Source organism: Oncorhynchus clarkii, chromosome 16 (genome assembly GCF_045791955.1).
Source record: "Oncorhynchus clarkii lewisi isolate Uvic-CL-2024 chromosome 16, UVic_Ocla_1.0, whole genome shotgun sequence".
Classification (NCBI taxonomy): domain Eukaryota; kingdom Metazoa; phylum Chordata; class Actinopteri; order Salmoniformes; family Salmonidae; genus Oncorhynchus; species Oncorhynchus clarkii.
The window spans coordinates 23,181,061-23,206,290 of NC_092162.1; the positions used below are offsets into that span (position 1 = coordinate 23,181,061).

At 44.0% G+C, this 25,230-nt stretch overlaps 1 protein-coding gene across 2 annotated transcripts; it reads left to right on the forward strand.

The window, feature by feature from the left end:
• Nucleotides 1-2,041: 2,041 nt before the first annotated feature.
• On the forward strand, nucleotides 2,042-24,277 carry LOC139368214 (GH3 domain containing). 2 transcript variants are annotated; one of them, XM_071106869.1, is made up of 11 exons: nucleotides 2,042-2,084; nucleotides 3,055-3,354; nucleotides 15,424-15,620; nucleotides 15,834-16,028; nucleotides 16,357-16,476; nucleotides 16,663-16,960; nucleotides 21,665-21,860; nucleotides 22,335-22,406; nucleotides 22,593-22,726; nucleotides 23,041-23,129; nucleotides 23,435-24,277. In XM_071106869.1, exons 2-11 carry the CDS (start codon nucleotides 3,066-3,068, stop codon nucleotides 23,651-23,653), a joined length of 1,809 nt encoding a protein of 602 aa, XP_070962970.1. In that variant the 5' UTR covers nucleotides 2,042-2,084; nucleotides 3,055-3,065; the 3' UTR covers nucleotides 23,654-24,277. The 2 variants fall into 2 exon arrangements, with proteins under 2 accessions (XP_070962970.1, XP_070962969.1); XM_071106868.1 differs by lacking the exon at nucleotides 2,042-2,084 and adding an exon at nucleotides 2,407-2,747.
• The last annotated feature ends 953 nt before the right edge of the window (nucleotides 24,278-25,230 follow it).

Below are 25,230 nucleotides of genomic sequence, written 5' to 3' on the forward strand. Positions count from 1 at the left end.
AAGGACCACCGCGCCACCTTCCTGTTCAAGGGAGGACAGCACAACAACGGTGAGTCCAAAAATGTATTGTATGCTGCTGCATAAATTATGTAATATGCCAGGGAGATATGTATACTGTAGCTAAGAAAGTTATACAAAGTGTGTTATGTAGTAAGCTGTTAGTAGCCCATGTGCCTCACCCTAATAATTTGATCCCCAGAACTTAGCCTACTGTTCTGACTTGGTGGTGCACATTTAGCCTATAGCCTGTTTTAGAGAAATGTCATCATCGAATATTGTAAGAGCTTTCTGTGTCTGCTTTACATGCCCCCTTTTTTATCCTACGGTTCTGACTTGGTTTACAGGGAGAATACTGTAAGAACGGCCCATGTTCTGAATTATGTCATTACATTTTAAAAGTGCTGAACAAATAGTTATATTGACCATGTCCATCTTAGCTTGCTCGTTAATGTCTTCATCGCAATTACGGATTGCCTCTTATCTGCTCATCGTTCCCTTATGCTTGTACATCTCAATTGTTATATTATTATATTGCTCAATTGCTTATATAGGTCTATCTTATTAGTATCTTATTCATCATTTTAGGCAATGTTGGAATTTATTTATTGTTTTGCTTACTTTGTGTACTATAATTAGCTCATGTGCTTTTCTTGACAAGGAGGAGATACTATATAATGTTGTTGAGTCGGGAACCATGTTTGCCAGTGACAGTCTTATTCCCGTTCAAATATATGTTTTCAAAAAAAAGTTCAGTTACTGAACATAAATGTAATAATGTTTGTGTATGGTTCAAAAGTCCAAACTCATTTTGGCGTTTGTTATTATTGAAGGAGAAGTTCTTATCCACAAGGAGTCAGAAGTAACCACATTTGTTGAAGCAAGTCAGCCATGTCAGCTATGGTTTTTAAAAAAGCAGGAAATGTGGCTGAATGAACTGTTTTGCTGCCAGACTAAGCTCCGCTGATAGCCAGGTGTAGCAGTGGTAAGGATTCACTCCATGGTGCTGAAAGGAAAGCTCTGCTGTTGGCACAGCTTTATGTAGGCCCTAACAGTTTGTGGGCAGTTATAGTGCAATTAATGCAGGCATGCATGTAAAAAAATATATATGTTGATTGCCCCACCAAGATTTACATGCTAAAATTGCCACTGGGATCTGGTATACCTCAGATCTAAATCGGATCGGTATTCATTTTGGGGTGAAAATTACTGGTTGCTGTCAGTCTCGGATGGGAATTTTACAGATCCAATTAGGTTCGTGTAACAGTATAACTTTAGACCGTCCCCTCGCGAACCAGGGACCCTCTGCACACATCAACAACAGTCACCCACGAAGCATAGTTACCCATCGCTCCACAAAAGCCGCGGCCCTTGCAGAGCAAGGGGAACCACTACTTCAAGGTCTCAGAGCAAGTGACTTCACCGATTGAAACGCTATTTAGCGCGCACCACCGCTAACTAGCTAGCTATTTCACATCCGTTACATTCGGATCTCAATTTTGGGATACGAAAAGACCTCTACCTCCAATTCCTATGATATCGTACGACCACTAATCCATTTGTAATGTAATATAACGTAACATATGGGGGGGTATCAAGTTTACATTTCAAATGCTAGGCATTGCCCTGAGGCCAGGTTTCCTGCTGACACCACGGAGGAGAATGTCAGGAACCCAGAAGTTCCTGCTGTGACTGCTGGGCTGGGGTCCGATGTCTCTCCAGGTGCCTCTGTCTCGTCATTTAACCTTCTAACAGCCATGTTCTTGACACCTAGAATCCAACCAACACGAACACTGCAAGCACTGGTTGAAAAGCAGCCATAAGTAGTAAGACAGAGTAAGTGGAGAGACATTTGCTGCCGTTCAAATGTAGATTGGATTGGACTGTGACTGAAGGAGTGGGCTGTGTCTATGTTTGTATTTGCATGTCGTTTTCTCCGCCTTCTACCCGCAATGGATTGTTTTATTTTCTCGTTCACTACCCAGTACAGTAGGTGGCGGCAAAACAGTTTATATGTTGTAGTCTGCCAATAAACTTCAAAGAAGAAGAAGAAGAATCAGCAGAGAGGAAGAGGCGAAGCGAGAGGGGTAATTCTCCGCCCAAAATTCATCTACACAAATAAGAACATGAAGTGAGGAATTTTTGTATGGAGGTCAACAAAAAATGTAATTACTAATTTGCTATGTGAGGCTTATTTTATCGAATATAAGTGTCGTAAATGTTAGGTTGTTACGAATGCACTGATATACGTGGACGACCGTGGCATTTCGGTAACTTAAAAAAAACGACTATATTGCAGTTGTGCCTGACATGCGTATCTGCCCTCTCATTGGCTAGAATCACGGATAGTTTAGATGTAAAAATCTTTGCTAGAAAGGTCCCATCTGATCTCGCCTCCCTTCTATCTTTGACGAAATGTATATCCATTGTTAGTGGCCACTCGACCATCTTGTCTATATAATAGAACATCTTTGGTGACCGGTCGAAACAAGGAAGTGAAATTCTTGCTTTAAAACATCTTGCAAAGTGAAGAATCCTCATGTTTTAAACTTAGTTAACGGACAATGCTTTTCCATTCGTTAAAGTTAACAAATTGACAGCTTTAACGTGAACGAAAACCTTTTAATCTTATTTTGAAATTATTTATGAGTTGATCAGTTCGATGGCTATATTAGGGCGCTCGAAATTTATTCGTTGTGCATTAGTCATTACAATTCTCTCCATTATTATAGCCACTGGACAAAGTCTTGGTAAGCTACATTATGAATATTTGAAGTGAACCATTGCTTTGACTACTGAACTGATAGCCTAGCGGTGATGTATGTGCGCTTCCATGGTGATAGCCCGTTTTAAAGATTTGTTCATTAAACTTCCCGTTCTTGGTGGGAAAATAACTTCTTAGTCTATGTTCAAAAACAACCTAATGGAATATGAACAGCCTATTGCTATTTCTGGCGTATGTAGATTGATCATGTTTATCGACTGGTTGTTATGGATGTGTGTAGACCAACAGCGCTCTCGCGTGACCGATTCTGTGCTTTCCACCTTGTGTAACAGAGCTCCTCGGGATGCTGCGTCCTTTGCCCAGTGTGCTTGGAGTCCTGTCTCTGGGTGGAATGGCGCTGCTTTGGAGGGACATAAGCTCGAAAGTGAAAGGAGAGAACCGGACTTTGAGCAGTCTGCTAAGCCAGTATTTTGCCGTGAAGGTTGTGGGTTGGCTGGGTAAGCGGCAAAGAGGGAAACTGGAAGCCGATACGCTGAATATACGGCAAGTTCAAGAGGAAACTCTTCTAAAGCGCCTGCGCAAGAACGCTGACACATGTTACGGAAAGCAGTATGATTTTAGCTCAATCAAAGGTAATCATTCCACGTTATTATAAGACACTTGCATAATAATGCACATTTGTTCACTTGCACAATATAGCCCACCAATGACCGTGCACGTTCTGCTCTCAGCATATTCGACCTCAGCAAAAGCTTGTGATGTAAGGTCATTATGCCAGTGATGTAACTTTTTGCTAAGTGATTGACTGCCTCTATGTTCTGATGATATGCTTGCGATAACTCACATCACGTTTCCTCAAATTGCAATAAATTGTATGCTGTAGGCTAGCCCAAGAATGTAGTCTTTTAAAAGTAGTTCAGATGAGCCTACCATTACTAAAGCCTTTTCAGACAGTAAATCGGATTCAGTCTTTTACGATTACGTCTTGATGTTACCAAATTAAAATATTGATACCAACCTGGCCAGATAATACGATTTGCGTCAGTTCTGCCATCTGGCCAGGTTGGTTGACGGCAGAACTGACGCAAATCGTACTAGCAACCAACCTGGCCAGGTAGTATGATTTGTGTCAGTTCTGCAGTCACATTCTGCGATTGGTTTGCGAGACTGGTCAGCCGATATAGGCAACGTCAACTGCAGCAGTGTATTTGATTTGTGCATGTGCCAGCAGCTCAGAAAAGGGTGCATTTGCACCGCAATTCTGGGCATTCCTGCATCTGCCCTCTTTATACTTCTAATTGGTCCATTTTTAACTTGGGACAGGCGTGAGACAGGGGCGCTCAAGTACAGTAGGTGGCGTTAATACACAACGTTGGATGCCAGCTGCGGATTAACCCCTCAGATGAAGGGGTGGGGCAACGGATACTGTCCATCGGTGTATGGCTAGCTAGCTGCCACCGCCCATTCTTCAATTGTGTTCATCTGTGGCATCCAACGTTACATTATTGTGCATTAACGCCACCTACTGTACTGGAGCACCCCAGCCTCCTGCCTGTCCTTAATTTAAAATATACCCCGTCTGTCGGCCACTGTTTTCCCGCAGTTATGTTAACAACGGCGAGGGAAGGTGTTTGGCAGGCTGTAGCAAACGTCACTGTGTGTTAGCTTTGCCAGCTAGTCCTAAAGAGGACTCCGGTTCACAGCAGGCAGGGGGCGGGATTGACTCTGTTTGTTAGCTAGCTAACTATCAAGCTAGTTAGCGCACAGTGTTACACCAGTGGGTGTGACCGGTAGGCTTGCACATTTTGGGAAATACTCAGAGGTGGGAACCTTCCTTGGGAATATATGGGAATTATTGGAAATAAATGAATATTAATACCATTTAAATGTAGGTGTTTTTTGCATTGGATATATTTACAATTTCATATGGAGACAGAAACATAAACATTTTACCTTATCATAAGTAGACATAATTGGAAATGATTAAATCCTTCCAATAGAAATAAAAACATTTAGTTACAAATTGAACTTTAATTAAATAAGTTGACTCTTCACATGGGATGATTTCACTGAACACCAAAAGAAAGGGAATATTGAATGATCCCCCATTATCCATCGCATCTCCCAATAACGTTTTCAAAATACATCTGTAAAATGATAGTCTAGAAACTAAAGCTTTGGTTGTCTTCCTCTCAGGCTTCTTCTCCCTGGACTTCCTCAATGTCCAATTTTTGAATATCAGACTCTGAGGCCTCATCTTCACAGTTACTTTCCTACCTTGTTGAGGATAGCTCGTTGTCAGGCGCAAAAGACTCAAATTTGCCTGGATGGCCACCAAATTTTCTACCCTTGTATTGGTCAGCCTGTTGCGTGCTTTGGTGTGTGTGTGTTCACGAACAAGGACCAGTTGCCCTCTGAGGCGGCTGATGTTGGTGGGATTTGGAAGACGGTGGAGGCAACAGGGCCTCAGATCCACAAAGTCCATTCCACCAGGATGCTCTTGCCAGCATACTTGGGGTCCAAACATGTCTGCTGCGGCGTGTATGGGCTGCAGGCAGAAGTCTTCACGCTTTTTGATGTATTTCAGAACTGCAGTTTCCTCTGCTTGGAGCAACAGTGAAGTGGGCAGGGCAGTACGGATTTCTTCTCTTACATCTGCAAGCAGAGTCTGAACATCAGACAGAATGGCATTGTCTCCCTCAATCCGTGCAATTGCTACTGCTATAGGTTTCAGGAGTTTCAGGCTGCTTACCACTCTCTCCCAAAATACATCATCCAGGAGGATCCTCTTGATGTGGCTGTCCATATCGGCAGACTGTGATATGGCCATTTCTTGGAGACTCCTTCCCCTCCAGGAGACTGTCAAACATGATGACAACACCACCTCAACAGGTGTTGCTGGGCAGCTTCAATGTGGTGTTTTTATTCTTCTCACTTTGCTTGGTGAGGTAGATTGCTGCTATAACTTGGTGACTCTTCACATACCTAACCATTTCCTTGGCTCTCTTGTAGTGTATCCATTGTTTTCAGTGCCATGATGTTCTTGAGGAGCAGATTCAATGCATGAGCAGCACAGCCTGAACATATGATGGAAGAATGCACTGTGCATCCCGGGCTTAACTTCCCATGGAACATTTCTGAAAAGTTTCCAACCCTTTGCAACCCTAGCTTAGACAGTGTCCTTCACCCCTGCCTGTCGGGCACTGTTTTCCCGCAGTTCTGGTAACGACTTGTGAGGGCAGGTGTTCGGCAGACGGGACCACTGACTATCGGTATCTAGCTAGTAGGACTCAGGGTTCATGCAGAATCCAAATGGGGTGCTAATGCATGAACCAATGGGATGCTCTAGGAGGGGTTGTACATAAATTAAGGTTATATTTAAAAAAATGTAACTAGACAAGTCAGTTAAGAACAAATTCTTATTTGCAATGACGGACTACCCCGTCCAAACGTGGACAACACTGGGCCAATTGTGCACCACCCTATGGGACTCTCAATCACGGGAACCAGAGACTACAGTGACGCCTCTTGCACTGAGATGTAGTGCCTTAGACCACTGCGCCAATGCCGGGCGAGCCCAAAGAGTGGTTCCCTGACCGGGAATCGAACCCGGGCCACGGCGGTGAGGGCGCCAAATCCTAACCACTAGACCACCAGAGATTCTAGGTGGGGTTGTTCATGAAGGAACCAATGGGAGGAGCGGGGGCCAGGGTGCGTATAAAATCGAAGTATTAAAAGGGGTTCCTGCAGATGTTGGCTGCAGTCAAATCAAAATCAAATCAAATTCACCTTACAGTGAAATACTTACTTTACAAGTCCTTAACCAACAATGCGGTTTAAAGGAAAATAAAAGTAACAAATTAAAGAGCAGCAGTAAAATAATTATAGCGAGACTATATACAGGGTGTACATCTACAGTGTAGAGGTCGACCGATTATGATTTTTTTCTTTATTTTAATAGCCCTTCGTACATCAGCTGATATCTCAAAGTGCTGTACAGAAACCCAGCCTAAAACCCCAAACAGCAAGCAATGCAGGTGTAGAAGAACGGTGGCTAGGAAAAACTCCCTAGAAAGGCCAAAACCTAGGAAGAAACCTAGAGAGGAACCAGGCTATGAGGCGTGGCTAGTCCTCTTCTGGCTGTGCCGGGTGGAGATTATAACAGAACATGGCCAAGATGTTCAAATGTTCATAAATGACCAGCAAGGTCAAATAATAATAATCACAGTAGTTGTCGAGGGTGCAGCAAGTCAGCACCTCAGGAGGAAATGTCAGTTGACTTTTCATAGCCGATCATTAAGAGTACCTCTACCACTCCTGCTGTCTCTAGAGAGTTGAAAACAGCAGGTCTGGGACAGGTAGCACGTCCGGTGAACAGGTCAGGATTCCATAGCCGCAGGCAGAACAGTTGAAACTGGAGCAGCAGCACAGCCAGGTGACCTGGGGACAGCAAGGAGTCATCATGCCAGGTAGTCCTGAGGCATGGTCCTAGGGCTCAGGTCCTCCGAGATAATTAGAGAGAGCATACTTAAATTCACACAGGACACCGGATAAGACAGGAGAAGTACTCCAGATATAACAGACTGACCCTAGCCCCCGACACATAAATTACTGCAGCATAAATACTGGAGGCTGAGACAGGAGGGGTCAGGAGACACTGTGGCCCCATTTGATGACACCCCCGGACAGGGCCAAACAGGAAGGATATAACCCCACCCACTTTGCCAAAGCACAGCCCCCACACCACTAGAGGGATATCTTCAACCACCAACTTACCATCCTGAGACAAGACCGAGTATAGCCCACAAAGATCTCCGCCACGGCACAACCCAAGGGGGGGAGGGGCGCCAACCCAGACAGGAAGATCACATCAGTGACTCAACCCACTCAAGTGACGCACCCCTCCTAGGGACGGTATGAAAGAGCACCAGTAAGCCAGTGACTCAGCCCCTGTAATAGGGTTAGAGGCAGAGAATCCCAGTGGAAAGAGGGGAACCGGCCAGGCAGAGACGGCAAGGGCGGTTCGTTGCTCCAGAGCCATTCCGTTCACCTTCACACTCCAGGGCCAGACTACACTCAATCATATGACCCACTGAAGAGATGAGTCTTCAGTAAAGACTTAAAGGTTGAGACCGAGTTTGCGTCTCTCACATGGGTAGGCAGACCATTCCATAAAAATTGAGCTCTATAGGAGAAAGCCCTGCCTCCAGCTGTTTGCTTAGAAATTCTAGGGACAATTAGGAGGCCTGCGTCTTGTGACCGTAGCGTACGTATAAGTATGTACGGCAGGACCAAATCCGAGAGAGAGGTAGGAGCAAGCCCATGTAATGCTTTGTAGGTTAGCAGTAAAACCTTGAAATCAGCCCTTGCCTTGACAGGAAGCCAGTGTAGGGAGGCTAACACTGGAGTAATATGATACATTTTTTGGGTTCTAGTCAGGATTCTAGCAGCCGTATTTAGCACTAACTGAAGTTTATTTAGTGCTTTATCCGGGTAGCCGGAAAGTAGAGCATTGCAGTAGTCTAACCTAGAAGTGACAAAAGCATGGATACAGTTTTCTGCATCCTTTTTGGACAGAAAGTTTCTGATATTTGCAATGTTACGTAGATGGAAAAACGCTGTCCTTGAAACAGTCTTGATATGTTCTTCAAAAGAGAGATCAGGGTCCAGAGTAACGCCAAGGTCCTTCACAGTTTTATTTGAGACGACTGTACAACCATTAAGATTAATTGTCAGATTCAACAGAAGATCTCTTTGTTTCTTGGGACCTAGAACAAGCATCTCTGTTTTGTCCGAGTTTAAAAGTAGAAAGTTTGCAGCCATCCACTTTCTTATGTCTGAAACACATGCTTCTAGCGAGGGCAATTTTGGGGCTTCACCATGTTTCATTGAAATGTACGGCTGTGTGTCATCCGCATAGCAGTGAAAGTTAACATTATGTTTTCAAATGACATCCCCAAGAGGTAAAATATATAGTGAAAACAATAGTGGTCCTAAAACGGAACCTTGAGGAACACCGGAATTTACAGTTGATTTGTCAGAGAACAAACCATTCACAGAGACAAACTGATATCTTTCCGACAGATAAGATCTAAACCAGGCTAGAACTTGTCCGTGTAGACCAATTTGGGTTTCCAATCTCTCCAAAAGAATGTGGTGATCGATGGTATCAAAAGCAGCACTAAGGTCTAGGAGCACGAGGACAGATGCAGAGCCTCAACACCGATCCCGATTTATTGGAGGACCAAAAAAAGCCGATACCGATTAATCGGCTGATTTAAAAAAATATATATATATATATATTTTTTTTAATAATAAATAAATATATACATACATACAGTGGGGCAAAAAAGTCAGCCACCAATTGTGCAAGTTCTCCCACTTAAAAAGATGAGAGGCCTGTAATTTTCATCATAGGTACACTTTAACTATGACAGACAAAATGAGGGGGAAAAATCCAGAAAATCACATTGTAGGATTTTTAATGAATTTATTTGCAAATTATGGTGGAAAATAAGTATTTGGTCAGTATTTGGTCTACAAACAAGCAAGATTTCTGGCTCTCACAGACCTGTAACTTCTTCTTTAAGAGGCTCCTCTGTCCTCCACTCGTTACCTGTATTAATGGCACCTGTTTGAACTTGTTATCAGTATAAAAGACACCTGTCCACAACCTCAAACAGTCACACTCCAAACTCCACTATGGCCAAGACCAAAGAGCTGTCAAAGGACACCAGAAACAGAATTGTAGACCTGCACCAGGCTGGGAAGACTGAATCTGCAATAGGTAAGCAGCTTGGTTTGAAGAAATCAACTGTGGGAGCAATTATTAGGAAATGGAAGACATACAAGACCACTGATAATCTCCCTCGATCTGGGGCTCCACGCAAGATCTCACCCTGTGGGGTCAAAATGATCACAAGAACAGTGAGCAAAACTCCCAGAACCACACGGGGGGACCTAGTGAATGACCTGCAGAGAACTGGGACCAAAGTAACAAAGCCTACCATCAGTAACACACTACGCCGCCAGGGACTCAAATCCTGCAGTACCAGACGTGTCCCCCTGCTTAAGCCAGTACATGTCCAGGCCCGTCTGAAGTTTGCTAGAGAGCATTTGGATGATCCAGAAGAAGATTGGGAGAATGTCATATGGTCAGATGAAACCAAAATAAAACTTTTTGGTAAAAACTCAACTCGTCGTGTTTGGAGGACAAAGAATGCTGAGTTGCATCCAAAGAACACCATACCTACTGTGAAGCATGGGGGTGGAAACATCATGCTTTGGGGCTGTTTTTCTGCAAAGGGACCAGGACGACTGATCCGTGTAAAGGAAAGAATGAATGGGGCCATGTATCGTGAGATTTTGAGTGAAAACCTCCTTCCATCAGCAAGGGCATTGGAGATGAAACATGGCTGGGTCTTTCAGCATGACAATGATCCCAAACACACCGCCCAGGCAACGAAGGAGTGGCTTCGTAAGAAACATTTCAAGGTCCTGGAGTGGCCTAGCCAGTCTCCAGATCTCAACCCCATAGGAAATCTTTGGAGGGAGTTGAAAGTCCGTGTTGCCCAGCAACAGCCCCAAAACATCACTGCTCTAGAGGAGATCTGCATGGAGGAATGGGCCAAAATACCAGCAACAGTGTGTGAAAACCTTGGGAAGACTTACAGAAACGTTTGACCTCTCTCATTACCAACAAAGGGTATATAACAAAGTATTGAGATAAACTTTTGTTATTGACCAAATACTTATTTTCCACAATAATTTGTAAATTCATTAATTAAAAATCCTACAATGTGATTTTCTGGATTATTTTTTCTCATTTTGTCTGTCATAGTTGAAGTGTACCTATGATGAAAATGACGGGCCTCTCTCATATTTTTAAGTGGGAGAACTTGCACAATTGGTGGCTGACTAAATACTTTTTTGCCCCACTGTATATATTACATTTTTTAAATTTGATTTGTAATAATGACAATTACAACAATACTGAATGAACACTTATTTTAACTTTAATATAATACATCAATAAAAATAAATTTAGCCTCAAATAAATAGTGAAACATGTTCAATTTGGTTTAAATAATGCAAAAACAAAGTGTTGGAGAAGTAAAAGTGCAATATGTGCCATGAAAAAAAAGCTAACGTTTGAGTTCCTTGCTCAGAACATGAGAACATATGAAAGTTGGTGGTTCCTTTTAACATGAGACTTCAATATTCCAAGGAAGAGGTTTTAGGTTGTAGTTAATATACTATTTTAGGACTATTTCTCTCTCTACCATTTGTATTTCATATCTTTGACTATTGGATGTTCTTATAGGCACTATAGTATGTGTAACAGTATAGCTTCCGTCCCTCTCCTCGCCCATACCTGGGCTTGAACCAGGAACACATCGACAACAGCCACAGTCGAAGCAGCATTGCCCATCACTCCACAATGGGGAATAACTACTCCAAATCTCAGAGCGAGTGATGTTTGAAACGCTATTAGCGCACACCCCGCTAACTACCCCGCTAGCCATTTCACATCGGTTACACCAGCCATTAGGCTCATAGGCTTGAAGTTATAAACAGCGCAGTGCTTGCGAAGAGCTGCTTGCAAAACGCATGAAAGTGCTGTTTGAATGAATGCTTACGAGCCTGCTGCTGCCTACCATCGCTCAGTCAGACTGCCCTATCAAATCATAGACTTAATTTTAACATAATAACACACAGAAATAGACCGATTAATCAGTCGACCTCTAGTACAGAGTCAATGTGCGGTGGCACTGGTTAATTGAGGTAATATGTACATGTAGGTAGAGTTATTCAAGTGACTGTGCATAGATATTAAGTTATCTATACACTTTAATAACATAGTCACTGGGATCTGCAGCACGCAAGGGCGTTCCTGCATGTGGGCATTCCTGTATCTGCCTGACCGTAGGGAAGGAGTGGTGAAGGAAACTGTCTACCGGTCGTCCCCGCCTCCCGCTAGCACAGCAGGCGGGAGTGACACCTTGTTATAACTAGCTAGTGAGCACACCGTGTTGTACCGGAGAAAACCATGTCTGACAGGCTGGGGGTGACACTGTGTGCTCGCTAACTAGCTAGCTTGCTTGTTAGCACACGTTATCGCCCCGCCTCCTATGTACCTAAGAAAACCGTGCCTGACAGGCAGGGGGCTAGGGCGACACCGTGTGCTAACTAACTAGCTAGCTTGCTTGTTAGCGACATGTGTGCTAACTTTCTAGCTAGCATACAGTGTCACCCCCTTCTCGTACATACTGGAGAAAACTGTGCCTGACTGGCGGGGGCTAGGGCGACACCGTGTGCTAGCTAGCGTGCTAGTTAACAAATGGTGTGGCCCTAGCCCCTGCCTGTCAGGCACAGTTTTCGCCCTAGCCCCCACCTTCCACCTGCTGTGTACCGTACTAGCTGGCTAAGCTAGCACACATGTGCTAGCTTAGAATATCCCGCATGCCGAACACCTTCCCTCGCTGTAGTTAACAGAAAACAGTGCCTGAGAGGCGGAGGCGAAGGACACTGTCTACCGGTGTATGGCTAGCTAGCTGCCATTGTCGCCCCGCCCATTCTTCTGTGGAATTCATCAGCAGCTGGCCCCCAACGTTATTGTGGATTAACACCACCTACTGTACTGGAGCGGCAATGGCTTCTTCCTGTCCTAGCATAAAAATCGACCAATCGAAGTATAAAGAGAGGTTCCTGCAGATGCAAGAATGCCCACATGCAGGAGTGCCCTGAATTGCAAGCCGCAATTTCACCGTTCTCGGATCGTCTCGCAACACCAACCACATTACACAATAAAGGCAAAAAGGTTCTGACACTTTGTCGGAGCCTACAACCGCATGTACCGGTACTTAATTTGCAGACTTAGACCATGTCACAGTGAATGAGCCAAGACGTCTGACAATTGTTTACAACCTAAGAATTTGTCTACGACGTGGAAATTTGGTCTGGGTAGGCAAAATCGTGGCATAAGTAGGCTAAAATCATACAGCCTGCAAAGGCGTTTGTTTTTCCAGAGGTAGACTGTTTTGGCTGCCAGAGCCATTCAAATACTCCATCTAAACGTTAATGGATTCTCGATTGCTATACGATTCTAGAAATAAAGCCCTTTTATATCACATCAAAAATGAAATAATTTCACAAATGCAAAACATCTTCTTAGTGTAGACTGTTTTAACCCGCTTTATCACAGTTTCAGGCGACAGTATTTTTCAGTTACAATATATTTCGGGCGGCCTCCTTCTGTTACACACAGGTGTTCGGCGCGTGCTAGATGGTAATGCTAGATAGCTAATTAGCATAAGTGGTCGCCTCGGTCTTCCGTTTGTCTTCCATAAACACGTGCTGCAACATGGAGCTAACCCTAAAGGCAAAGACTGCTAAAAGTGTGTAGTAATTTAACCTTTTATTATTAATTCTCGTTGATATGGAAGATACCTTCATCAATAGGCATTAAAGATACACCACCGTTCAAGTTTGGTGTCACTTAGAAATGTCCTTGTTTTTGAAAGAAATTCAATTTTTTTGTCCTTTTAAAATAACCTCAAATTGATCGGAAATACAGTATACACATTGTTAATGTTGTAAATGACTTGTAGCTGGAAACTGCAGATTTTTTATGGAATATCTACATAGGCGTACAGAGGCCCATAATCAGCAACCATCACTCCTGTGTTCCAATGGCACGTTGTGTTAGCCAATACAAGTTTATCATTTTAAAAGGCTAATTGATCATTAGAAAACCCTTTTGCAATTATGTTAGCACAGCTGAAAACTGTTGTCTTGATTAAAGAAGCAATAAAACTGGCTTTCTTTAGACTAGTTGAGTATCTGGAGCATCAGCATTTGTGGATTCAATTACAGGCTCAAAATGGCCAGAAACAAATAACCTTCTTCTGAAACTTGTCAGTCTATCCTTGTTCTGAGAAATGAAGGCTATTCCATGCGAGAAGTTGCCAAAAAACTGAAGATCTCGTACAACACTGTACTACTCCCTTCACAGAACAGCGCAAACTGGCTCTAACCAGCATAGAAAGAGTGGGAGGCCCCAGTGCACAACTGAGCAATAGGACAAGTACATTAGTGTCTAGTTTGAGAAACAGACGCCTCACAAGTCCTCAACTGGCAGTTTCATTAAATAGTAACCGCAAAACACCAGTCTCAACATCAACAGTGAAGATACAACTATGGGATGCTGGCCTTCTAGGAAGAGTTGCAAAGAAAAAGCCATATCTCTGTCCAGTGTCTGTGTTCTTCTGCCCATCTTAATCTTTTCTTTTTATTGGCCAGTCTGAGATATGGCTTTTTTTTGTGTTGTATTACTCGAGTCCAAGCGGTATTGGGAGTCTTGGTCTTGTCTCTGTGTTGGATACATTTGTACTCTATCTTTCGCGGACAGTGAGGACTCATAGTTTCTTGCCCAGACCATCTAGAGTAAAAAAAAAAACGTATAATTCTCAGCTTCCATTCAGTCAGCGCATAAAACCGATTCGCCAGGCCAAATATATAAACTCCTTTCTTGAAACATTAATATTGTTAGCAGTTGTTACTCTTCAATAACACAGACCCCAAAGCAAATCAGGGGGAAGAAAATAGGTTTATTCAAAGAGGACAAATCATAGATGTTATGCTGAGAGGTAGATGTTCATTCTCCCCTGTCCTCAGTGATTCTCTCCACAGAACAAAGGCACGGGATCTAGTTTTATAACCCAGCCCTAGCCTGTGGTTGATCAATTAGAATTCCTTGCAATGCAACTAGGCCAATGGCCAAATAACAAGTATCCTATTTCAGGCTCAATGTATAAACAATTTGAACGAATGAGAACTTGCAATGTAGCTATGAGTCCCTGAGTGAAACTCCTCCCATGTCTCTGACCCATTGATCATTAATCCCCCATTACAGAAAAAACACTTTCCATGGATCATTAGTACTCTATTGACTTTTAGTCCTCTTGACCTTTAGTACTCTATTGAACTCTCGTCCTCTGTGTTGTGTATTATCTTCTCTTTTTATAAAACACAAAGGGCCAGTGGTGTAGTGGCCATTTTTTTCCCCCAGTGGGCATTGCTTATACTCACTTCTTAATCCCTACTGATATGCGTATCAAAGTAGTGTAGTGGATGTATATGACTTATCAATTATGTAGTACAATAGAGAAATCATGCACGAAGTACCCTACACAGTCGTAAAGCACGTGAAATATATTCACATGGGCACCGCACACACAGCCTAGTTTCAGCAGAATATCATCTGCAGGCAGCAAGCGTGTGCAGCGCTCAACTGGTTTTGGGATGGAGCAGCTCACAGAAGAATGACATCGGTCATTCGGTTTGCTCCAGTCTTGGTCTTGAATCGGTCTCGATTGAAGTGGTCTCGAACATAACACGGGGTTCTAGTATGGTCAGGCGGACAACGAACACCAATTGTATTTTATCGATGGCAATTTGAATGCACTGAGATACTGTGACGAAATCCTGAAGCCCATTCTGGTGCCATCACCTCATGTTTCATGATAATGCGTGGCATAAATGTACTCCCAGTCGTGAAATCCATAGATTAGCGCCTAATGAATTTATTTACCTTTACTGATTTCCTTATATGAACTAACTGAACTGTAAAATCTTTTAAATTGTTGCTTTTTTATATTTTTTGTTCAGTGTACAATTCAGACAATGTTCTGTGTCCTCAGACTGTGAGGCCTTTCGTACACGCCACCCGGTGACGACGTATGAGCACTATCGTGAGCTGGTGACGCGAGTGGCGGCTGGAGAAGAGAAGGTCCTCATAGCTGAGAAACCCCTCATCTTAGCCATGACATCGGGTACATCTGGGGCCAGCGCCATGCTGCTGAGCACCAAGGACACCAACACAGAGTTCTTCCTACAGGTCAGTCAGTGGAAATGCTCCCTATTAGCCCCAATGACAATTTTCCTTAGCTACCATGACTTGTTGGCATATGTAGTGGTGAAATCAAAGCTTTCACCTATCCAATTGTAAATACTGTGCTTATAGGAAGAGAGGATGACCATTTTTATTTTGGTCATGACTATGTTTGTGTGTTCTTGACACTCTCACTGTGTGTGTGTTCCTCCACCCCAGGGCGTGGCTGTGTGTCTGGATGCCATGCGGCGTGCGTTCCCGGCCAGCGACAGCCTCCAGCGCACCACCAAGCTCTTCTACTCGCCCACCTTTCGCCAGTCTAAGGCAGGCATCCCCATTGGGCCTAACTCCTCCACCCCGGCTTCTTCCCGCCACATGCTCAACCTATACACCACACCCGCACCCGCCTTCCAGGTAGGGTTGGCACCAGGGTTGTGTTCATAAGGGCACGCTGCAGCAAAACGTTTTGCAACGGAAAGGAAAACGTTTTTGTTTTTGGAGTTCATGTAGTATGTCTTTTCCGTTTTATTCCATTTCATTTCTAATAAACAAGAGGTCCGTGCCTTGCTCAAGGGCATAATGGGGGGAAAAACAGAATGCTGTTGAAAACAACATGTTTTTCAAATTGTAAAGTGTAAATATGCTACTAAGATTAACAGGGAAACAAAAGTTATCATTGTGTCTTTTTGGACTTGAACACACTTCTATATTACTATAATTATGGTGCCAACCTCCCTTCCAGGTGCCCAGTGAGAGAGACACCCTCTACCTGCACCTCCTCTTTGCCCTCAAAGACCCCAGCGTGGGCACCCTGGAGTCCAACTTCGCCTCCACTGTCTTTTATGCCTTCAGTGCCCTCCAGGTACTGTAGCTAGAGATGAACACACATGCCAGGATTGGGAAAGCTGGTTTACTATATTGTGTAAATACTGTATATTTATACTCTTATGTAAAGAGCACATAGGATAACCCTCCATTGCAGCACTCTTATTACTGTGTAATTATTTATATTTGATAATGCCGTCTTCTGTCCGCCCCCCTCCCCCAGGAGCGTTGGCAGGAGCTGGTGGAGGACATCAAGCTGGGTCGAGTCAGCCCTGCTCTGGCCCTGGAGCCAGGGGTGAGGGCCAGCCTGGAGGGCCAGATGAAGCCAGACCCGGAGCGCGCCACCCAGCTCCGGACCCACTTCCAGGAGGGCTTTGTGGGCATCGTGCGGCGCCTCTGGCCCCAGCTCAACCTGGTGCTGGCTGTGGACTCTGGATCTAATCAGATCTATGGGGAGATGCTGCGGGAGCGCTACTGCCAGGGGGTTCCCTTCTACTCACCCTTCTACGCCGCCACCGAGGGTGAGTGCACAGGAGACTCATCACCTTGTGACATCAAGAGTATACAGGCTTCATCTATTGAGAATGACAATATAACAGTGGCCCTGTCTGTGTCTGCCTCTTCCATGTGCATGTGTGTTCATGCGAGTGTGGTAGTTGGTTGAATCCAAAATTATAGCAAAGACCATAACATAATCAGTGCTTGATTTAGACTTAAATAGGTGCCGGTACTCATTTTGGGTGCCAGTACTGTTTTATAGTATTCTCTTGGGTATGCAATCTGGTTTCCACTCAGGTTATGGATGTTTCACTGCAACCTTAAAGGTAATCAATGATGTCACCATTGCCCATGATTCTAAGCAATATTGTGCTGCTATTTTTATTGACTTGGCCAAAGCTTTTGATATCGGTAGACCATTCCGTTCTTGTGGGCCGGCTAAGGAGTATTTGTGTCTCTGAGGGGTTTTCCCCCTGGTTTGCTAACTACCTCTCTCAAAGAGTGCAGTGTCAGAAAATCTGCTATCTCAGCCACTGCCTGTCACCAAGTGAGTACCCCAAGGCTCGATCCTAGGCACCACGCTCTTCTCAATTTACATCAACAACATAGCTCAGGCCGTAGGAAGCTCTGCCATCCATTTATATGCAGATGATACAGTCTTATACTCAGCTGGACCCTCCCCGGATTTTGTGTTAAATTGCTCTACAACAAAACTTTCTTAGTGTCCAACAAGCTTTCTCTACCCTTAACCTTGTTCTGAACACCTCCAAAACAAAGGTCACGTGGTTTGGTAAGAAGAATGCCCCTCTCCCCACAGGTGTGAGTACTATCTCTGAGGGTTTAGAGCTTGAGGTAGTCATCTCATACAAGTACTTGGGAGTATGGCTAGATGGTACACTCCTTCTCTGAGCACATATCAAAGATGCAGGCTATAGTTAAATCTAGACTCTTTCACCCCAGCTGCCAAACTAACCCTGATTCAGATGACCATCCTACCCATGCTAAATTACGGAGACATAATTTATAGATCGGCAGGTAAGGGTGCTCTCGAGCAGATAGATGTTCTTTACCATTCGGCCATTAGATTTGCTCCTTATAACGACACATCACTGCACTCTATACTCCTCTGTAAACTGGTCACCTCTGTATACCCGTCGCAAGACTGGTTGATTACTAGCATGGTGCCGACAGAGATGGTCGCCTCGCTTCGAGTTCTTAGAAAACTATGCAGTATTTTTTATTTATTTTTTATGTATTTCTTCTTACATAATTACCCCAGGAAATCTTAAGTCTTATTACATACAGATGGGAAGATCTATTGGATATAAGAGCAACGTCAACTTACCAACATTACGACCAAGAATACGATTTTCCCAAAGCGGTTCCTCTGTTCGGACCACCACCCAGGACAATGGAGCGAAGTCCAGTAGGCGATCCATAACAATAATGCCGCAAACGAAGCAGCCACCTGGCCAGGCTCCATAGACGTGCACACCGCTCCCGAGTATATATCCAATGTCCAGTCTCTTGACAACAAGGTAGATGAGATTCGAGCATGGGTTGCCTTCCAGAGACATCAGAGATTGTAACATGCTCTGTTTCACGAAAACATGGGATATGTTGTTAGAATCGGTTCAGCTACCGGGCTTCTCCATGCATCGCACCGACAGAGATAAACACCTCTCTGGGAAAAGGAAGGGCGAGGGTATATGCTTTATGATTAACGGCTCATGGTGTAATCATAACAACATACAAGAACTCAAGTCCTTCTGCTCACCTGATCTAGAATTCCTTACAATCAAGTGCCAGCCATTTTACCTACCAAGAGAATTCTCGTCAGTTATAGTCACAGCTGTGTACATTACCCCTCAAGCAGACACCAAGACGGCCATCAAGGAACTTCACTGGACTATATGCAAACTGGAAACCATACATCCTAAGGCTGCATTTATTGTAGCTGGAGCTTTACAAAGCAAAGTTGAGAACAAGTCTACCTAAATTCTACCAGCATATTGATTGCGCTACATGCGTAATACCCTCGACCACTGCTACTCTAACTTCTGCGATGCATACAAAGCCCTCCCTCGCCCTCCCTTTTGCAAATTTGACCATGACGCCATTTTGCTCTTTCTGTCTTATAGGCAGAAACTCAAACAGGACCTACCAGTGACAAGAACCATTCAACACTGGTCCGACCAATTGGAAGCCATGCTTCAAGATTGTTTTGATCACGTGGACTGGAATATGTTCCGGTCAGCCTCAGAGAATAACATCAACTTGTACGCTGACTCGGTGAGTGCGTTTTATAAAGAAGTGCATTGGAGATGTTGTGACTATTTAAACCTACCCTAACCAGAAACCGTGGATGGATGGCGGAATTCGTGCAAAACTGAAAGTGCGGTCCACCACATTTAACCATGGAAAGAGGTCTGGGAATATGTCTCAATATAAACAGTGTAGCTATTCCCTCTGCAAGGCAATCAAACAAGTGAAATGCCAGTACAGGGACAAGGTGGAGTCGCAAATTCAATGGCTCAGACTCAAGACATATGTGGCAGGGTCTACAGGAAATCATGGACTACATAAAGAAATCCAGCCACGTCACGGACACCGACATCACGCTTCCAGACAAACTAAACCCAGTGCCACCGTCGCGGCCCGCTAACAAGTACTGCACCCCCCCTCTCCTTCTCCGTGGCTGACGTGAGTAAAACGTGTTAACCCTCGCAAGGCTGCTGGCCCAGACTAGCCGCATCCTCAAAGCATGCGCAGACCAGCTGGCTGGTGTGTTTACAGACATATTCAATTGCTCCCTATCCCAGTCTGTTGTCCCCACATGCTCCAAGATGGCTACCATTGTTCCTGTACCCAAGAAGTCAAAGATAACTGAACTAAATGACTACCGCCCCGTAGCAGTCACTTCTGTCATCATGAAGTGCTTTGAGAGGCTAGTCGAGAATCATATCACCTCCACCTTTCCGGCCATCCTAGACCCACTTCAGTTTGCACAACGCCCCAACACGTCCACAGACGACGCAATCGCCATCACACTGCACACTGCCCTATCCCATCTGGACATAAGGAATACCTATGTAAGAATGCTGTTCATTGACTACAGCTCAGCATTCAACACCATAGTACCCTCCAAGCTCATCAACAAGCTGGAGGCCCTGGGTCTCAACCCGCCCTGTACAATTGGAGCCTGGACTTCCTGACAGGCCGACCCAGTTGGTGAACGTAGGAAACAACATCTCCACTTCGCTGATCCTCTACACTGGGGCCCCCCAAGGGTGTGTGCTCAGCCCCCTCCTGTACTCCCTGTTCACCCATGACTGTGTGGCCATGCATGCCTCCAACTCAATCATCAAGTTTGCAGACAACACAACAGTAGTGAGCTCGATTACCAACAATGACGAGACAGCCTACAGGGAGGAGGTGAGGGCACTCGGAGTGTGGTGTCAGGAAAACAACCTCTCGCCCTCCATGACACCTACAGCACACAATGTCACAGGAAGGCCATAAAGATCATCAAGGACATCAACCACCCGGGCCACTGCCTGTTCACACCGCTACCATCCAGAAGGTGAGGTCAGTACAGGTGCATCAAAGCTGGGACCGAGAGACTGAAAAACAGCTTCTATCTCAAGGCCATCAGACTGCTAAACCGCAATCACTAACTCCGAGAGCCTGCTGCCTACATTGAGACCCAATCACTGGCCAGTTTTAATAAATTGATCACTAGTCACTTTATACAAAAAAAATGGCACTTTAATAATTTTACATATCTTACATTACTCATATCACATGTGTATATACTGTATTTTATACCATCTATTGCGCTTTCCCTATGCCGCTTGGCCATTGCTCATCCATATACTTACATGTACATATTCTCATTCACCCCTCTAGATTTGTGTGTATTAGGAAGTTGATTTTATGCTTATTTATAAAACCCTCTTACTACCCCCTACCTGGGCCTCATTCCCCCCTATCTGAGATATCTACTGCAGCCCTCATCAACCCTCACATTCCAAAAGCACACACATCCCTGAGTCGCGCCTCTTTTCAGTTCGCTGCAGCTAGCGACTGGAACGAGCTGCAACAAACACTCAAACTGGACAGTTTTATCTCAATCTCTTCATTCGAAGACTCGATCATGGACACTCCTACTGACAGTTGTGGCTGCTTTGTATGATGTATTGTTGTCTCTACCTTCTTGACCTTTGCTATTGACTGTGCCCAATAATGTTTGTACCATGTGTTGTATTGCTACCATGTTGTTTTTATGTTGTGTTGCTGCCTTGCTATGTTGTTGTCTTAAGTCTCTTTATGTAGTGTTGTCTCTGTTGTAGTGATTTGTGTTTTGTCATATATATTTTATTTATATTTTTTTAATCCCAGAACCCGTCCCCGCACGAGGCCTTTTGGTAGGCCGGCATTGTAAATAAGAATTTGTTCTTAACTGACTTGCCTTGTTAAATAAATAAAATAATATATTTAGGTGCAGGAATTCCACAATACTTTTGAGCTAATCGGCTAAAGAGGTGCAGGGGCTCAGGCTGTAGTAAATCTGAGGTGCCAGTGCTCAGCTCTGGTGAGCACCAAGTCAAGTACAGAACATCATTTAGATGGTACTACACGTGTGTATCTGTGTCTCTTTTTATGTGTCTCTGCGTTCCTGCACTCTTACGTTATGTCTCTGTGTTAACATCCCTGTGCCCCTGCAGGTCTGATTGGGGTGAACCTGTGGCCTGAGGAGGAGCGGAGGAGGTACTTGCTGTGTCCTCGCTCCATGTTCTGTGAGTTCCTCCCAGAGGCCAGTTTGGACCAGGAGACGCCTGAGAAACACACACTTCTCATGGAGGAAGTGCAGGAGGGACACAGCTATGAGCTGGTTGTCACCAACGCATCCGGACTCTTCAGGTAAAACATCATTGTACTTTAAAACATGCTAATATCAGGTATTTTGACTTCCATTGGTTTTTGCTTGGGAAAATCATTACGTTTTATGAAGAATCAGACTTTAATGTAACTTCAAACCAAGTTACTGAGCAAAGTCACAATCCCTTTCAGAGACCTTAAGATGATTTGGGCATGAGATTTAAAACTTGTCATTATTGGGTACATTGACTTCCATTGGTTTTTGGTTTGAAAAATGCTAAAGTTGGCAAAAAATGGCAGTGGCTAAGTGTAAAAAAAAACAATGTGTGGATTCCACTCTGTCCTTGTCCATAGACTGCTTACAAGGTAGGGAAACAAATATAACATTTTGTCATTTGAGTGAACTATCCCTTTAACTGAAGCTCCTCCTGTTGTTATCCAAGCACTGCATTTGTGTTGACTGATATGTGATTTGATCTTTTTTTTTTTTTTTTTTTTTTTTTTTTTGTCTCATAGATATCGTATGGGAGATATAGTAAAAGTGGTTGGCTTCCACAATCAGTGTCCAGTTGTCGAATTTCAATACAGGTACAGTACTGCATCCGGCGTGTACCTTATCTGTACGTACTTGGGTTTGTGAGAATACCTGTGTTCTGATGGGGATAGATGCTGAGGGGATGGTTTTTGTGCCTCTGTGTGGGACAGTTCTAAAGTACTCTGTGTGTGTGTGTGTTGTTGTGTGTGTTCGTTTATGTGCATGACCTGTGTGTGTAGGCGGGGTCAGATGCTGAGCGTGCGGGGGGAGAAGGTGTCTGAGGTGATGTTTCTGGGGGCTCTGAAGCGAGCCATCAGCCAGTGGCCCGGGGCTCAGCTAGTTGACTACTGCTGCGCAGAGAGCGCCATAATGGGTAAGACGGCTCTCTACTTGCTTTTGTAGTAGTGCCAATTGGTGTAGGGTGAAGTTGTTCCTAGACACTGATCTTAGGTCAGTATTGCTTTTCCCCCCTATAATGGTTAAAGTTAGGAATGGGGGAGGGAATTCTGATCCTAGATCTGTACCTAGGGGAAACTTCACCCCAGAGTGATGCTGGGGTGAAGTTTTACTGGAAGCGTATGATTGGATGTTCACTCATAGGGGGATTAGACCATTGAAGATATGGCATATTGTATGTTGGCTCCAGCTTGATTTGTGCAGTGGTTGATCATCATGTATCTGTTGCAGGAGAGTCTTGTGGAGGTTCTGATCCTCACTATCAAGTGTTTGTGGAGCTAAAGGGGGTGAGGAACCTGACAGAGGAGCAACGCTACAAGGTAAGGAAACATTTTGTGTTCAGTTTCACTTGTTTCATTTCAGTACCTGTCAACATGAGTTTGCGTACATTTCTTTCTGTTTTATGCCAATTCCTGGAGAACTTATTCCATAACTTGTTTCGGTTGTGTGGTTACGATGGAAAATAATATATTGCTCCTGAAATATCTTCTATTTTGCCATCCTCTTCTCTTTCTCAATCTCTAACTCCCTCTCTTTCGCACATACTCTAAAATACCCTCTCGCTTGCTCGCACACACAATACAAACAAAAATATACACACACCCCACCTGCACCTGTTCACCAGTTGGACCAGTGTGTCCAGGAGGACTCGGCTGTCTACAAGTCGTTCCGGTTCAAAGGCAGCATCGGACCAATGAGAGTGCAGATGGTGGCAGAGGGTGCATTCAAGGAACTGCGTAAACAAATGATGGCCTTCTCCAACACCTCGCCCAACACTTTCAAAATGCACCGCGTACTACGCAGAAAGGAGTACGCTGACTTCTTGTTAGGGAAGACCATCTGAACGGCATTATGGGAGGTGAACTCGACCGGAAAATTGAGACGTGTGTGTTGTGCACTGCAACCGTGGAGAGGAATATTATTCTCTACGAAAGTGAATGTAATTTGTTGACATAGTCATTTTAGGAGACAGGCAATCTGTGAAAATGACAACTATTGTTTGGTAACCCACTGAACAGCTACAGCGACATGGGTATTTAAAATCATATGAGGACTTCTGCTTTCTTATAATGGACATCTATCTATGTGTTAAAAACTAAGTTCAACTGATTGTCTTGTCAACATTCTCTACCCCTGACATGGTGGAAATCAGTATCTTTCCCTCCAGACTTAGACAAAAAATCACTCAAGTCTTTCGACAATAATGGAACAACTGATTGTAAATCCACAGGCATCTAATGCCCACTCCTTCAGTGAAGACGATTTTCTTACTTTTTTGGACAGTTAAACCTGTGCTGGATAAACTTTACACACAATGTTTATGGACATTATAATATGTTACATTTTGTTTGCCCCTATCTTGTCCAACTTCATGGACTGACTTTGCCCTTTGAACCTTGACATTTACAGACAAAATTCAGTCTTGTACAACAATGATTTCTATTTGCAAATAAAAGTGGTAATAGTGTATTCTGTTCTTACTCTGTCTTACACCTCCACAACGAGGGCAAAGAGTAGTGAGAGTGGCGCTGCCCCTTGGCCATCTTGCTAGAGGCCAGGGGTGTTTCAATTCCTGAAGGGCTGTTTGTCTGCTGGTTTTTGGTAATTACCTTTCAATTTGTGTCCAATTAAGACCTAGACATAGGAACTCTCCTCTAACTAATCAATTACCTTAATTGACCAATCAAGCAGCAGGAAAAGTGAAAACCCGCAGACACTCAACGCTCCAGGACTGGGGTTTGACATATGCTCCAGACCAGGGCCCGGTTTCCCGAAAGCATCTTAAGGCTCACTTCATCATTCGAACCTTCGTAGGAGCATTGTTTAATCTCCAAACTGTTTACCAAAACCATCGTTCGGAAAGTTGCACTTAAAAACGCTGGTTATTTGCCGACTGCTTCAGACCACTGGTGGAACAGCTCAACCTGGTCTAGTAGCATTTCGCATTATTCTGTACGTAAATCAGAGACACTCCACTTAGTATGATATGTTACCTTACGTATGATATGTATTCATTTGTGGATGTCCATCACCCATTTTGTATGATGTTACAAATTACAATTTGCTAAATGTACAATATGTTAAGAATTTGCTGAACTTATGATATGTTATGAGTTCTAGCTAGCTGGCTAACGTCAGCTAGGCTAGGGGTTAGGGTTAAGTTTTGGAGTTAAGGTTAGGCGAAGGGTTAGCTAAAAGGATTAGGTTTAGAGGAGTGGTTAGCTAAAAGGATTAGGTTTAGAGGAGGGGTTAGCTAAAAGCATTAGGGGAAAGGTTAGCTAACATGCTAAGTAGTTGCAAAGTAGCTAATAAGTAGTAAGTAGATGAAAGTTGCTGAAGTCGTCTGTGATTCGAAACCTTTGGGTTGCTAGACGTTTGCGTTATACCACCCTACTTCCGTTTTTTTTCTTCAAGTAACCA

What these genes read in the sequence shown, in the direction of transcription:
- LOC139368214 (XM_071106868.1), top strand. Translation starts at nt 2,660, where the DNA reads ATGGCTATATTAGGGCGCTCGAAATTTATTCGTTGTGCATTAGTCATT. An exon ending in AGCCACTGGACAAAGTCTTG is followed by an intron (nt 2,748 to 3,054) that starts GTAAGCTACATT and finishes CTTGTGTAACAG; the next exon opens with AGCTCCTCGGGATGCTGCGT. An exon ending in ACACAGAGTTCTTCCTACAG is followed by an intron (nt 15,621 to 15,833) that starts GTCAGTCAGTGG and finishes CCTCCACCCCAG; the next exon opens with GGCGTGGCTGTGTGTCTGGA.